Here is a 13,928-nt window from a genome sequence, read left to right on the forward strand (position 1 = left end):
GATGGCAGTTCAGCCCAGCTCCTATGACTGGCGCCTTGTGGGAATGGAATGCTGGCTGCTAAGTGTTGTCAGTCTTCCTGGTATTTCTGAGAGAAGCTGGAAATCCAGATATTTTGTGAAAACGCTTTAATTTTAAATGCTGACTCACTTTTCTTTCACATACTTTTTAATTTCCTTGGGCTATTGGTTTAAAATACCTAGACTACTTGTTTGGGGTTCAGCTCTGGAACCAGCCTTCCTGACCAGCCCTCCTACTTCTGCCTTTTATTAACTCTGTAATCAAGATGTTTACTTTCTCAGTGCCTCTGTTTCCTCATCTGCCAAATGGAGATAGGAATTTTACCTACTTCTAAGGGTTGCTATGAGGATTACCAAGAGGATGTAGGGAAAGCCTTGGAGCCCAGTGCCTGGTATCTCACAAGCGCAAGGTAAATGTTAGTTCTTATTCATTTTGTCTCCTTCCGTCCGTAAGCTCAGGCTGACCATATGTCCTCATTTGCCTGAGACAGACCTGGCTTATCCTTGTCCCGGTGTAACTATTAATATTACTAATTCTCCCTTTTATTCACAAAAGTGTCCTAATTTGGACAATAAATTATATTGTCAACCTATATAAGCAAATATTGGTATTATGCTGTTCAGGACTTTTAACAAGTTTTAGTCTTAAAAAGAAAAAAAAAAGTCATGCTTCCAATTGTTTGACTGTCCTTGGACAAGCCACTTGACCTTTCTGTGTTTCAGTTTCCACACTATAAAGAGTTAACTGCAATGAATTCGAGGAGCCCTCAGTTCATAACCATTCTGTCATTCAACAAACATTTATTGTGCATGCAGACTGTGCCACGCTGACACCCAGGGCGCAGAGAGACCAGGGACAGACCTGGGCTCTCAGGAGGGCCTTGGCCAGCAAGCCCGATGAGGACTCCAGTGTCCGTTGGTTGGAAACCCTCCTCCTTCTTTTCAAGTGTTATTTGAAAGCCTCGTACCAAAACCTTTTTCATAAAATGTTTCTTGTGAATTGAATGTTTACATTTAAACCCCAGTTTCTCGCAGACAAATCATTGCATTTCAACATAATTCTCTATACATTTCTTATTTGGGTGTAGACATCTAATTTTTTTTTTAACTCAGAAAATTAATATATACTTTCACTGTGGAAAATTTGGAAAAGTAGAAGTCTGAAGGAAATTCTTTTTTTTTCATTTCTCTTGACTCTACAGGAAATGGGTGGGTGGGGGGCTTCTAATATTTTAGCTTTAGGTTACCCCTGACATACAAATGCCAGCAGACTTTGTCAAAACTAATTTTTAAAAACATGCTCTCCCCAAATTTGTCTGGGTCTCTCCTAATAAATTCATTCACTCACCCATTTATTTATTCATCCACACCCGTATAGGGAGGGCCTGACCGACCCCCCTGTGAGCTCTCAGATCATGATTGTATGAAGTCATCTGTTCACAGCTCACTTCCCCAGATTTTTTTTTTTTTTTAATGTGTGGTTAAGCAGCAGGCTCTGTGGACTCGCTCTAATGAGCGGGCGTGGTCAGTGATGTGCAGGCGTGGATCCACTCCCGCCCACGCGTCAGCCCTTCCGACTAGAAAATTCCGCGCTTGGCTCAGGCTCGGACTTCCCTGAAATCTGCCCTTCGCGGCCTGGTCAATGAGGTTGGATTGTGCTCGCCCAGAAAGCCACTTCCTGCTGTGACCGGAGCCGGCCATCGTTGTGAAAGTTGTCCCCACGGGGAAGGAAGTGGCTCTTGGGCAGTTTATTTTGGCTGCGGGCTCGCAGACGGCGCCGGGGCCGCGGGCCACGCGGAGCAGGGCTGGGTGGTGGTGGTGGGGGGGCCTCGGGGCCTCGGGCGGCTCCGCGCTCGGACGCTGCGGGGCGTCGCGCAGCGAGAGGGGGCGCGGCGTGCGCGCGTGCGCGTGTGTGTCTCGGCGGGAAGAGGGGGTGGGCGCAGTGGCGAAGACCCTGATCTCCAAGCGCAGATGAGCCTGGCGCCCCAGACCCAGGGGGTGGGGGACCAGCAAGAAAGAGAGAGAAGCGCGGGCCCCTGGGGTGACCCATGGTGAGAAGGGCACAAACCGGGCAGGGGAGCCGGGAGCTGCCCGCGGGCGCGCGGGGCCGACGTGAGGGGCGGGGTAGGGCTTGTGGGGCTCGGCGGCTGCCCCCTTCATCGTGCTTGGGGCCTGGGAAATGACAGCCTGCCTTTAGGCTGAGAAGACAAAAGCCAGCAGGGGACGAGATCAAACACCACCAAGTCGCCCGGGATTTGACCCCGAGGGGCTCCGCCCGCACCACCCGCAAGGAACGGGGAAGGGTGAAAATCGCCTTTCTGAATTTGCACAGATCCCCATCCTCTCCCTCCCCCTCCACGCACACCTTTTCTTGCATTTGGTCCTAGAGATTGGAGAACTTGGAGGAGACATTCCCACCCTTAAACCCATTCCCAAGAGTTTTCTTTATGTCTTCCTAGAACGCAGCATATCACATTTCGCAACACACATTTTAAGTGTGTTGTGTGTATGTGTGTGTGTAGCATCTCTGGTAACTGAGGGTGGAGGAAATTCGCCACAGCTGGAGAGACACACACACGCCTTTGACAGCCCCAGAGCAGTGATGTTTAGTCACGGCTTCTTCACAGTGGAGGGCAAGCAGTTTGGCTGGAAAGGAGGGCCAGCTGGGAGGAGAGAGGGGAGTATGAAAATCGCAGCGGGGAGAGAGAAGCCCGCCATGCCGAGGACTTGGGTGTGTGTGTGTGGAGAGAGCACAGCTGGGCAGGGTTTGGGGCACCCACGTCATGCCTCCTCCGCCTTCGAGGCGCGGAGTCCCCCGCCCAGGGTCGCCTGCCTCCTGTGCTCCCGTCCTTGGCATGTGCGTGCTAGTCCACAGCACAGCCTCCGGCAGGGGGTGGAGCGGGTGGAGTGCTGGGTCCCCAGGGCTTGCCCCTCAGCTGGGCTGGGCTAGCAGCTTCTGCTGACTCAGGGACATTTCCAGGCCTGGCCTCGGGGCCAAGCACTTCATTGAAAACAGCTGGTCCTCTTGGCTGGGGACCCTGTGGATGGGACGGCCCCTGGCTCTCCCCGGGATGACCCCTCGCCTCTGCATGGCCTGCGGGGGCAGACGGGTTGGGATGGTGAGGGGGGGCTCAGGAGCTGGAAGCTGCCCTGCCGTGCCCTCCCTGTCGGCCTCCAGGGCTTGCCAGCTGGCCCTCAGCCCTCAGCCCCCAGCTTTGGGGCTCTCAGCAGGCTGGTTGCTTCTGCCTCCAGCCTTTGCGCCTGCCACTCCCCCCACTTGGAACACCCTCCTTGTCCAAGTCTCCGCCTGTGCCGTTCACGGTTTTGCTTGACATGCCTCTCATTCAACAGATCCTTGTTGCGTCTGCTGCGTGCCAGGCGCTGTGCCAGCCTTAACTTAAACCCACATCCTGTGGCAGCGATGCCTTGCTGGTAGTGGAGAGCAGTGGTCTTGTCCCAGGCCAGACCTCTCTAGCTGCCTCTGCTGCCGGGCGGTCCAGGGAAGCTGCAGGGACGGCTGGGAGGTTGGCTCCGGAGAGGCAGACAGTGGTCAAGCCTTTGCGCTCATCTGCAGGATTCCACTGAAGCTCTGTGTGGCTCTCAAGGCAGACAGGAAGGGAAAGAAGGCCACGGGAACAGTCAACAGGGAGGCAAGAGCCCCGCTTATTCGGGGTGAGGCCGATAGCTTTAGCCCCGCTGTTGCCTTTGAGTGCAGGAGCGAGCTTCCAGGCTGAGAAGCAGGGAGGGTAGACGGCACGTAGGCAAGATTCCTCTCACACTTCAGTTACCTGGAAAAGCCATTTCTGCCCAACACCTCACCCCCAACCATGCGGTATAAACGAGCTCTATCGGTCTCTTTGGCACACTTGTTGATGCGTTGCTTGCAACTTTTTCATGAATTGCCTCCTGCGTTCTGCTTCTCCATCTTCTTTGTAAACACCATGGGGGCCGAGGCCATATTGTCTGATTCGTTTCAGTTTCCCTGTAGTGCCCAGTGCAGCACTTCCTAAATGCCTGTCATCTACCAGGGATGAGAGGACCCCAGGGAGAAGAGCCAGGATGGGAATTAGGAGGGTGGCGGGGAGCCAGCACCTCCTCTGAGCCCAAGAATCTTGCTTTTACTGCTCTGGCAGGTTAGAGAGGTCCTGGAGCCACAGCCTCCAGGGGACTGAGGAGAAAGGGCGGGGATGAGGGCTGGGAGAAAGGCTGTGCCCCACGGCATGGGGCTGTGTATTAATCAGGATCCTTTTGGGAACAAGGGAGAGAAAGCCAATGCAAACAAGTTTAGCAAAAAGGGGTGTGGGAGCCCATGTGGCAGCTAAGCGTCCTGCTGCCTTGCAGGTAGCGGGAAGGGCTGCAGGTGCTCAGCATGGCCAGGACTGGCTTCCTCCTTCCCCGCTCAGCTCTGCTCACATCTGCTGCTCTTCGGGTTTTATCTCCATGCTTCCCTACTGCGGAGAGGTCTTTTCCTCACAGTGAGAAGCCTGGCCTTTGGCAGCCCCAGGCAGCAATCTCAACAGAAAGAGGAAAACTGATGTATTTCAGGGAGGACTGCGATTACCCTGTTGGAGATAGCCAGGGGAGGTCAGGGCAGAGCTAAGAAGAAAGGGACAGAAATTTGTTGCGCGGACCGAAGCAGAAAACCCAAGTCAGGGTGACTCAGTGAGGTCAAGGATTGTTATTCATGTTCTGATCTTCCTCCCAGACCATATGGCGATAAGGGCAGGGGTCATGTCTATATGTTCCCTGCTATATTCCCAGTGCCTAGGAGTAGACCTGACATCTATGAGATTCTCAAGAAATACTCTTTCATTGAATGCATGACTCAGCGTACAGTTCCCGGCCTAGCTTCGTTCACTTCTTCACTGAATGAGCACCCATTGAGCACAGCTTAATGCCTAGCACTGGGCCAGAATTAGGATAAGATAGGAAGCAAAATGCTGAGATCCTAGTGAGGAGCATGGATCTCTGAGGTGGGCACTTCACTCCCTGCACTGCCACTCCTGGCACATCCCTGGGGTTGGGCAGGCTGGAGGAGGCAGTCTTAGGACGGGGGCCTGGGATTTTGCCCTTCGAGTGCCCTCTGCCTGCTGCATATGTGCCTGGTGAGATCCCCTAGGCAAAGAACGCCAAGTCAGGGGTCAAAAGACCAAAGTTCCCTTCTGAGCCCCTATAGCATTTCCAGCTTGGCCACAGTTGGGCTTGCTTGTTCTCCTTGGTGCTCTTCTGTGAGGGACCATGGCCCAGCCCTCTACGCTGGGTGGAAACTTGTCCCGAGAGCTCCTGGCCACCAGTTTGGCAGAGTCCCTAGGGTCCACCTACAGGAATTCCCCTCCGCCTCTCCTTTGCTTTGTTCCTCTCCTGCAGGCTTCTCATCCCTTTCTCGTTCATGGCCAACGCCACTGTGGAACCTGTATTCCTCATCCTGTGCCTCCTCCAGATCCCCCAGTGCCTTCAGCTCTCTTCCCGGCTGAGCCTCCCAGCCCTGGAAGGCACAGGGCTCCCTCCCATGCTCTAGACACCTGGGGTTTTGAGGACTAGTTTGTCCTCACGTCCTGCCATGTCCAAACGCACTACTCCTCTCTAACTAGCTTGTAAATCCTGTAAAGACAGGGAAGGGGCCATAAGATTTCTTATGGCCCCAGCATTGCCCGGAACATGTTGGCCCATAGCAGGTGCTCCAGGAAGATATGTGGATTTGGAACCCCTGAATCTGGGACGCTAGGGGGAGGAGGGGACCTGTAGCCAAACCTCAAGTGACAGGAGGTATCCAAGGCCTTGAAAGGTACTGCAATTGGACATCCTAATCCCCTCCCCTCTCTGGGCCTCAGTTTCCTCATATGTCAAGCGAAGGGAAGTGGGCCCGATCCTGGCATTGGCCTCTCTTAATTTACAGGGACCTATTTAGGGCCTTTCATTGCTATTTGTTACAACTGAAACAGCCTAATGGGCATCGATTTAACCCATGCGTGGGTTTTCTGTTTGGGGAAATGGGGAAGGCACTGTTCCCCTTGGGCTATTGTGGGCTCCCTTGAAGTTTTGGGCTCTATGGTCCAGTCCTGTCTCTGAGAAACATTTATAAAAGCAAGCAGTATTTTCTCCCTTTTCTGGTCCCAGGACCTTTCCCTACCCCTTGCCAAGAGCCACTAGCTATTACTACTTACTGTACTCAACAGGGGTGGGATTTCAGAGAATCAAACACCCAGACCTTAAAGGAAGCTTCTCAGGCCTGCGGTTAAGTCTTGGGGCCAATTTACGGCTTCTGGAGAGTGTTTGGAAGAGAAGAATCAGATTGAGGAATGGGGCCAAGACATGGGGGAGGATAAATTGTGGCAGCCACACTGGCCCATCAGGAAGCTCATGTGGGTCTTGCTTAGAGAGGACCCCCATCTTGGTGCTCTTGGAAGGTAGAGTGGCCAGTGTCCCTGCTCCACCACCCCTTCCTTTGGCATTGTCTTGAGCACTTGGTGACAGGAGCTGTGGGAGCTGTTTTAAAGAAAATTAATCTGGCAGCTGAGATAAGGAGCAGAAAGATGGGCTGGTTGGTTGTGATTTTCATCTAGGCATGGGATTCATTTGTTCATTTGTTTGAGCACTACTGTATGTCAGACAGAATTATAGAACTGGGGATGCAGTGGTGGAAAAGACAGAGAATGTTCTCAAGGAGATTCTGAACTAGAGGGGAGACAGAAAATAAACAAGAACATGTCAGATAAGGAGTTCTGGTTCCAGAACTGGCAGGACAAATCAGCAGTTCTTATCAGATTAACTCTCTGGCCCAGAATGCTTATAAGCTCAGGATAAAATATAAAATGCAGTGTTTAGAAGGCACAAGAGAGCAACCAAAAGCATGCAGATGCTGGGGAGGAAACAGTCTTGAAAGAAGGGAGACAAACTAGGTGAGTGCCATGTTTAACCATTTTTCTCCAGGAGTACTGATGAGTTTGAGGAGCTCAGACAGAAAGGGGCAGTTATTCTGGACCAGTTTGGGACTACCAGAAGGGCAAGAAATTGGGAGGGAAAATCCCAGAAAGGAAGAAACCATAGAGATGTCCTCTTACAAATTTTCCTCAAGCCCATGGTGACCCCTACACTCTACATGTATGAGAGTAAGACTAAGAAGCCCAGCAATAAGAAGCAGTTGGGAGGCAGAGATTTCAGTGGCTACCTGGTGCTGAGGAAACAGAATTTGGAATTAAAGTTCTGCCAGGTTAGAGGGGCTTAGCAATCACCTTAGGTTTTCCTCTGAAACCTCAGAAGGGCCTCACCTTATGCCTAAATCCAAGGTTAAGGGCCATGCCCTAGTACCAAGGGCAAAACCAAAACAACCCCACCCTAATAAAGTCTAAAAGCAAGCGTCCATAGGATCAAAGTGATCCACCAACCATTTAACTGCCTGCCAGAACAAAATTCAACATTCTTTATAGGGAGATAAAAAAAAAAAAAGATGCCAGTCTTCTTATAACATCATCCGTGAAGTCCAATATACCATAGAAAATCCAGACTCCCTGTAATGTCGTCTACAATGCCTAGTATACAATAAAAATTACTAGACATGAAGGCAGTGGGAAAAAAGTGGCACATAATTAAGAGAATAATTAGTCAATAGACTCAAGTGATCCAAATTTGATCCAATATTTGAAAAAGATGTCAGATAATAATTGCTGTGAAGAGAATTAAAATAAAGTAACATGATAGAGAGTACCAGTATAGTTACTTTAGATTATGGTAAGGGCGGACCTTTCTAAGGAGGTGACATTTATTTTGAAACATGAAATGCCAGGCAGAGGAAAGTTAGTACAAAGGTCTTGAGGCGGGAACGAGCCAGGTCTGTTCAAGGAAGATCAAGGAGGTTAATGTGTTGGGAAATGGATGTGGCTCAATCAGTTGGGCTCCCGTCTACCATATAGGAGGTCCAGGGTTTGATGCCCAGGACCTCCTGGTGAGGTCAAGCTGGCCCACATGGCAGGCTGGCCCATGCAGAGTGCTGGCCTGCACAGGAATGCCACCCTGCATGGGAGTGCTGCCTGGCACAGGAATGCCACCCCATGCAGGAGTGCTGGGCAACGCGGAGAGCTGGCACAGCAAGATGATGCAACAAGAGACACAGAGGGAGGGAAAATAAGAAGATGTAGCAGAACAGGGAGCTGAGGTCGTGCAAGAGAGTAATTGCCTCTCTCCCACTTTAGAAGGTCCCAGGATCAGTTCCTAGAGCTGCCTAATAAGAATACAAGCAGACACAGAAGAATACACAGCGAATGGATGTAGAGAGCAGACAATTCAGGGGAGGGGGGGAGTAAATAAATAAATAAATCTTAAAAAAAAAAAAAAGGAGATCAGTGTGGCTTGAGCAAGAGGGAGTAATATGAGGCCAGGCTGGTAGGTGGGATCAGATCATATATATATAATAGAACCTCATAGCCCATTGGAAGGACTTTGAGTATAATTCAGTTTGATGAATTGCCTTTAAGTCTCTCTCCTGCTTAAAGGAGAGAGACTTAAAATTTTATTATGGGTAAGTCTGGCAGTCATTTCAAATATTTAAAGAGCCAATTGCTTTTCATTTTTTTGACCACCTATAGAGATCTGTTACTCATTTTTCTAAAGTTGTTGATATTTTCCTTATAATTTATTTTGTAGAAGCTCTTTTTTATATTAACCAATAAGCTGTTTGCCCTTAATGAATTACATTTTTAAAAACCTATTTGTTATTTGAATTTGTTTATGGGATATTTCTTGATAGGAAAAAAATTAAGTCTTGTGTCATTGAATTTCTGTTTTCTTTATGATCTTCAACACTCCGAAATTCAAAAGCAAACTCACCCAAATTTTTTTCTAGAGCTGATTTACACTTTTCAAAGACTATCTGGGGAAGTGGATGTGGCTCAACTGATAGGGCTGCTGCCTACCCTATAGGTGGACCTGGGTTCGATCCCTGGGGCCTCCTGGTGAAAGGGAAGAAGGGGGATGTGCCCCCGCAAGTGCCAATGTGGTGAGCCAGTGCCCTGCGAGTCATGCAGCGAGATGATGACACATCAGAGGGGAGATGGGGGAGAGTCAAGGTGAGGTGCAGCAGGGACCAGGAGCTGAGGTGGCGCAGTTAACAGGAAGCCTCTCTCCCCATTGGAGGTCTCCAGGATCAAGTCCCAGTGAATCCTAGAGGAGAGAAAATGAGAAGACAACACAGACGGCAAAAACAGCAGGGCAGGAGGAGGGGAAGGAGTGAAAATAAATAAATCTTTAAAAAAAAAAAGTCATCTGGTTGCCCACAGAGAATGGACTATAGGGGGATAGTTAGGTTAGCATGGCAAAACAGAAAGAGCCTGGGATTTGGAGTCTGGGAGACTGGGCCCAAGTTTCAGCTAATCCCTTGTGATTCTGGTCCAATTGCTTCACTGCCCCATTCCATTTCTTTAACATAGAATAATAATAGTAATAGTTGTGATAAGCAACATTTATTGTGTTCTTACTATGTGCCAGACCCTGTTCCAAACACTTTACATGTATTATCTCATTTCATCTTTACAATAGTCTAAGGGTAAGGAAACTGAGGCATAGAAAGTTTAAATACCTTGCCCGAGTCACATGTTACGTGGCAGAGCTGGGATTTGAACCCTAGCAGTCAGATTCATTCTTAAGGCATGAAAATCATCTTGAAGAGGCAGTGGCTAATGGATGCATAAGTGTTTTGGAGACTGAGATGTGCTGTACGCAAGTGTTGTCCACGTAAGTGGCAGCTACAAGTGTTGTCTACGTAAGTGGCAGCAGGGAAGCGAGAGGAAGGCAGTGAAATGTGGATGTTAAAAGCACAGGCTTTGAACTCAGAGACCTGGGTGTGCTTACTGGCTGTATGAGCCAGGGCAAGTAGCTTCATGTCGCCAAGCTGCAGTTTCTTCCTTCTTCCCTCCCTCCTTCCCTCCTCCCCTCCCTTCCTCCCAACAGCTTTTCCAGGTGGCTTTAGCATATTCACAGAGCTGGGCAACCATCACAACAACCTAAGTTTTGAACACTTTCATCACCCCCAAAAGAGATCCTCTACCCTTTAGCAGTCACTCCGTTCTCAGCCCCCTCCTCTCCTCAGGCCTAGGCAATGCTGATCAACTTCCTGTCTCTATAAACTTAAGCCTCATTTTTTTAATCTATAAAGTGGCTGTCCTAGGGGGATGGGTTGGATTTCTCTTGCCTTTCAAAGAGGGTGTCTGGTCAGTGCAGTGAGGGGTGAGGATGTGAGATTGGGGAACTCAAAGAGCTAAATTGCACTGTAAAAAGTAAGGAGTGAAATGGTTATAGATGGCATGAGTGGCTGGGTGTAGGGGTAAGTGGTTGGGACAGTCCTAGAGGGAGGAAACAATGGAACCAGTGACGCTGTCAGGCTAGGGGGAAGGTGGGACAAAATGGCTCCAGGCCAGAGAAGACCTTGGGGGAACACCAAGCTATCTAGGTCACCATGGGATATGCAATGTAAGCATAAAATCTTTAGAAAAAGTATGCTGTACTCAACTTGTCATGTGAAGTTGGGTTTGCTTCTAGGGGTGGGACAGAAGGCTGGGTCCTGCCTCTGAGTGGGCATGGGGCTAGAAACAAGGCTGGCCATGCGGGCTTCGCCTTATCCAGGTGCAGGGGAGAGCAGTGCCCCCCACCTCCATGTCAAAGTGTCAGAGGTGAGCATTGAGCCACCTAACATGAGAGAAGGCTCACAACCCAGCGCCGGCTTGCGGGCAGTGTCTGTAGGCGGTGCCAGCCGTCAAGGCTAGCCACAAGAGGCCCCCGTGATGGCCTCATGTCCTACCTTCCCTTCCAGAACCCAATGTCTTCCTCATCTTCAGCCATGGACTCCAGGGCTGCCTGGAAGCCCAGGGTGGGCAGGTCAGAGTCACCCCAGCCTGCAATGCTAGCCTGCCTGCCCAGCACTGGAAGTGGGTCTCCCGAAACCGGCTCTTCAGCCTGGGGGCCATGCAGTGCCTGGGCACAGGCTGGCCGGGCACCAACACCACCGCCTCCCTGGGCCTGTACGAGTGTGACCGGGAGGCCCTGAATCTTCGCTGGCACTGCCGCACCCTGAGTGACCAGCTCTCCCTGCTCCTGGGGGGCCGTGCCGGCAATGCCTCCAAGGCCGGCGCCCCTGAGCGCGGCGACCAGACCCGCAGCGGCCAGTGGCGCATCTACGGCAGCGACGAGGATCTGTGCGCTCGGCCCTACTATGGTGAGGGGCTGCTTACGGGGGAGGGGGGAGGGGTCCCTGGTGTGGGGGAACCCTGGGGCCCGGGAGGGACAGACTCCTGCGGTAAGGGCCTGTGGCCTCTGTGGAGCCTTGGCAGTTGTGCCTTTAATCACATAGGAAGTGACTTTTTGTATGAGTTTTAAATGATAGCTTAATATCATTGTTGAATAATTAAGTCGATTAATTTCAAAGCATTTTTTAGAAAATTACAGAATGAATACATGTTTGCAAAGACCTTCTCAGTACAAAAGGGTATAAAGTAAAATTAAGTGACTCCCTTCCCCCAGGCCTACACCCCCGCAAGACCCCAGGTAACCCCGCACAGGGTGCGAGACCGCACAGGGGCCCTAATCCCATTTGCAGGTGGTGAGTGGGGACCAGGGTCAGTCAGTAAGAGGCCTCTTATGGGCAGTGTTTGTCCTGGGCTTCCTTTCCCTGGAAGCCACCCTGAGTTCCCGGTTGGATCTTTGGGTGGGGTGCCCCTGAGCTGGGATTCCATAGGGCTCAGTCCTGCTGGGGCTGATTTGGAGCCCCTCCCCTGCCTGGACTGTGGATAGACACCAGTGCCCCCTGTAGGCTGAACTGGGGGACCCTCCCCAAGCTCCTGGACTGACCTGAGGGCACAGGGAACATTAAGGCCACTGCCTGCTGCCCTCGCCCCCTTCCATTCTCTCTGGCCCCCTGCCACCCACAGCTCCCTGGGTGATAGGGGCTTTTCCTTAAGGGCCTGCCTCTCTCCCCCCACAGAGGTCTACACTATCCAAGGGAACTCCCACGGGAAGCCGTGCACCATCCCCTTCAAGTACGACAACCAGTGGTTCCACGGCTGCACCAGCACGGGCCGCGAGGACGGGCACCTGTGGTGCGCCACCACCCAGGACTACGGCAAGGATGAGCGCTGGGGCTTCTGCCCCATCAAGAGTGAGAGCAGGGTGGGCTGGGCAGGGCCAGGGCCAGGGAGGGTACCGGAGGAGCCTCTGGGGCCGGGAACCGGGGAGGGATCACCACACGAGTGGCAGAACTTTCAGGACTTTCAGCCAGCGTGGGGTCTCTTCTCTTCCTGAGGGACCCCCGTGTGGGCCCTGAAGGAAAGGGCTGGGGAGGGACCCATGTCTGGCCATCTTGGTGGCAGGTAATGACTGCGAGACTTTCTGGGACAAGGACCAGCTGACGGACAGCTGCTACCAGTTTAACTTCCAGTCCACGCTGTCGTGGCGGGAGGCCTGGGCCAGCTGTGAGCAGCAGGGGGCGGATCTGCTGAGCATCACCGAAATCCACGAGCAGACCTACATCAATGGTGAGGTGGTGGGGACGCCCCCTCTTCCCTGCTGGGTCCCCAGACCCTGGGCAGGGCAGGGTGAGGCAACAGGAGCCTGAGACCTTTGCTCCCCATCTTAGAAGAGCCTTGAGCCCCTTCTGCTTGTGGGAGGGCTGAGGGGGGGCCCGCCCCTTCTCATGCACCCCCTCTCTCCCCGCTGTCAGGGCTCCTCACTGGCTATAGCTCCACACTTTGGATTGGGCTCAATGACCTGGACACCAGTGGAGGCTGGCAGTGGTCGGACAACTCGCCCCTCAAGTATCTCAACTGGGAGAGCGGTGAGGCGTGGGCTTTGGGGTACAGGGAGGTCTGGGACCTGACAGGCCCCCTCCTCCACAGTAAGCAGTGGTCTGTGGTGGTGGCAGGGGAGGGACGGCTCAGATTTTGACCTCCTCTTGGACTGGCCCCCACTCTGGCCCCTGCAGGGCCTTTGTGTGAATTAGGAGCCTTGCCCTTTCCTCCAGGCAGGCAGATGGGGCTCTGCCCCAGGGCACGGGCCTTGAGGAGTGGGCTGGATTTCAGGGCCCACTCAGCCCCTCAGCCTACCCGTGTACCCAGCAGCAGCCTGGCCAGGCCCACAGGGAGGGGTTGCGTGTGTGGGGGGTGGAGGTGGTACCAGGGCTGGCGGTTGGGCAGAGTTCAGGGTGGTGCTGGCCTGGGTCAGAAACGGCAGAGGACCTGCAGAGCCCAGCAAGGGGGAACCAAGCCGAGGGCTGGCACCTGGAGCTGGCTCAGGCTTCTGAGGCCACAGGCTCTGAGCAGGGCCCGGGGCCCAGGGTGTGAGCTTCCCTCTCCTGGGGTGCTGGCGCCCTGCCCTCCCCACAGATCAGCCCGACAACCCCAGCGAGGAGAACTGTGGGGTGATCCGCACCGAGTCCTCGGGTGGCTGGCAGAACCGCGACTGCAGCATCGCGCTACCTTACGTGTGCAAAAAGAAGCCCAATGCCACGGCTGAGCCCACCCCTCCAGGTGAGTGGGGACTCTGAGCGGCAGAGGGTGTTGCCAGGACCACAGCCACAGCTGGTCCAGTCCAGTTGGTGGTGCCACTGCCGGCAGGGCACCAGGTGACTCGGGGTCTGCTCTGTTCTTTCTTGATCGCCCAGTTCATGCCTGGACAAGTGGGCATGTGTCATTTCTCCATCTGGGGAGCATTTGCTGAGAGCTGCATTAAATGCTGGCATCCCTCACTGTGCCCTGCTGGAGGCAACAGACCTCGCAATGCCTGATTAGAATGCCCTAAGTTATGGGCTGTTACAGAAATGTGTGTATTAGAAGAAACTGATCTGTTAGGAAGGGTTTTTATGGAAGTGACATTTGATTTGGGCCTTTTTTTAAAAAAAAAGCTTTACTTATTTCTTTCCCCTTCTCCCC

The 13,928-nt window shown here is 52.5% G+C and overlaps 1 protein-coding gene across 3 annotated transcripts in view; it reads left to right on the plus strand.

Moving 5' to 3' along the window:
- Positions 1-13,928, plus strand: part of MRC2 (mannose receptor C-type 2) — a 55,573-nt gene that overhangs the window by 20,856 nt on the left and 20,789 nt on the right. For all 3 annotated transcript variants that reach the window (XM_004478535.5, XM_058284473.2, XM_004478534.5), the window contains exons 2-6: positions 10,820-11,221; positions 11,987-12,160; positions 12,372-12,536; positions 12,722-12,835; positions 13,383-13,526. In XM_004478535.5, the coding sequence (XP_004478592.2) occupies positions 10,820-11,221; positions 11,987-12,160; positions 12,372-12,536; positions 12,722-12,835; positions 13,383-13,526 (999 nt within the window). The remainder of the gene's footprint in view (positions 1-10,819; positions 11,222-11,986; positions 12,161-12,371; positions 12,537-12,721; positions 12,836-13,382; positions 13,527-13,928) is intronic.

Source organism: Dasypus novemcinctus, chromosome 21 (assembly GCF_030445035.2).
Source record: "Dasypus novemcinctus isolate mDasNov1 chromosome 21, mDasNov1.1.hap2, whole genome shotgun sequence".
Lineage (NCBI taxonomy): Eukaryota > Metazoa > Chordata > Mammalia > Cingulata > Dasypodidae > Dasypus > Dasypus novemcinctus.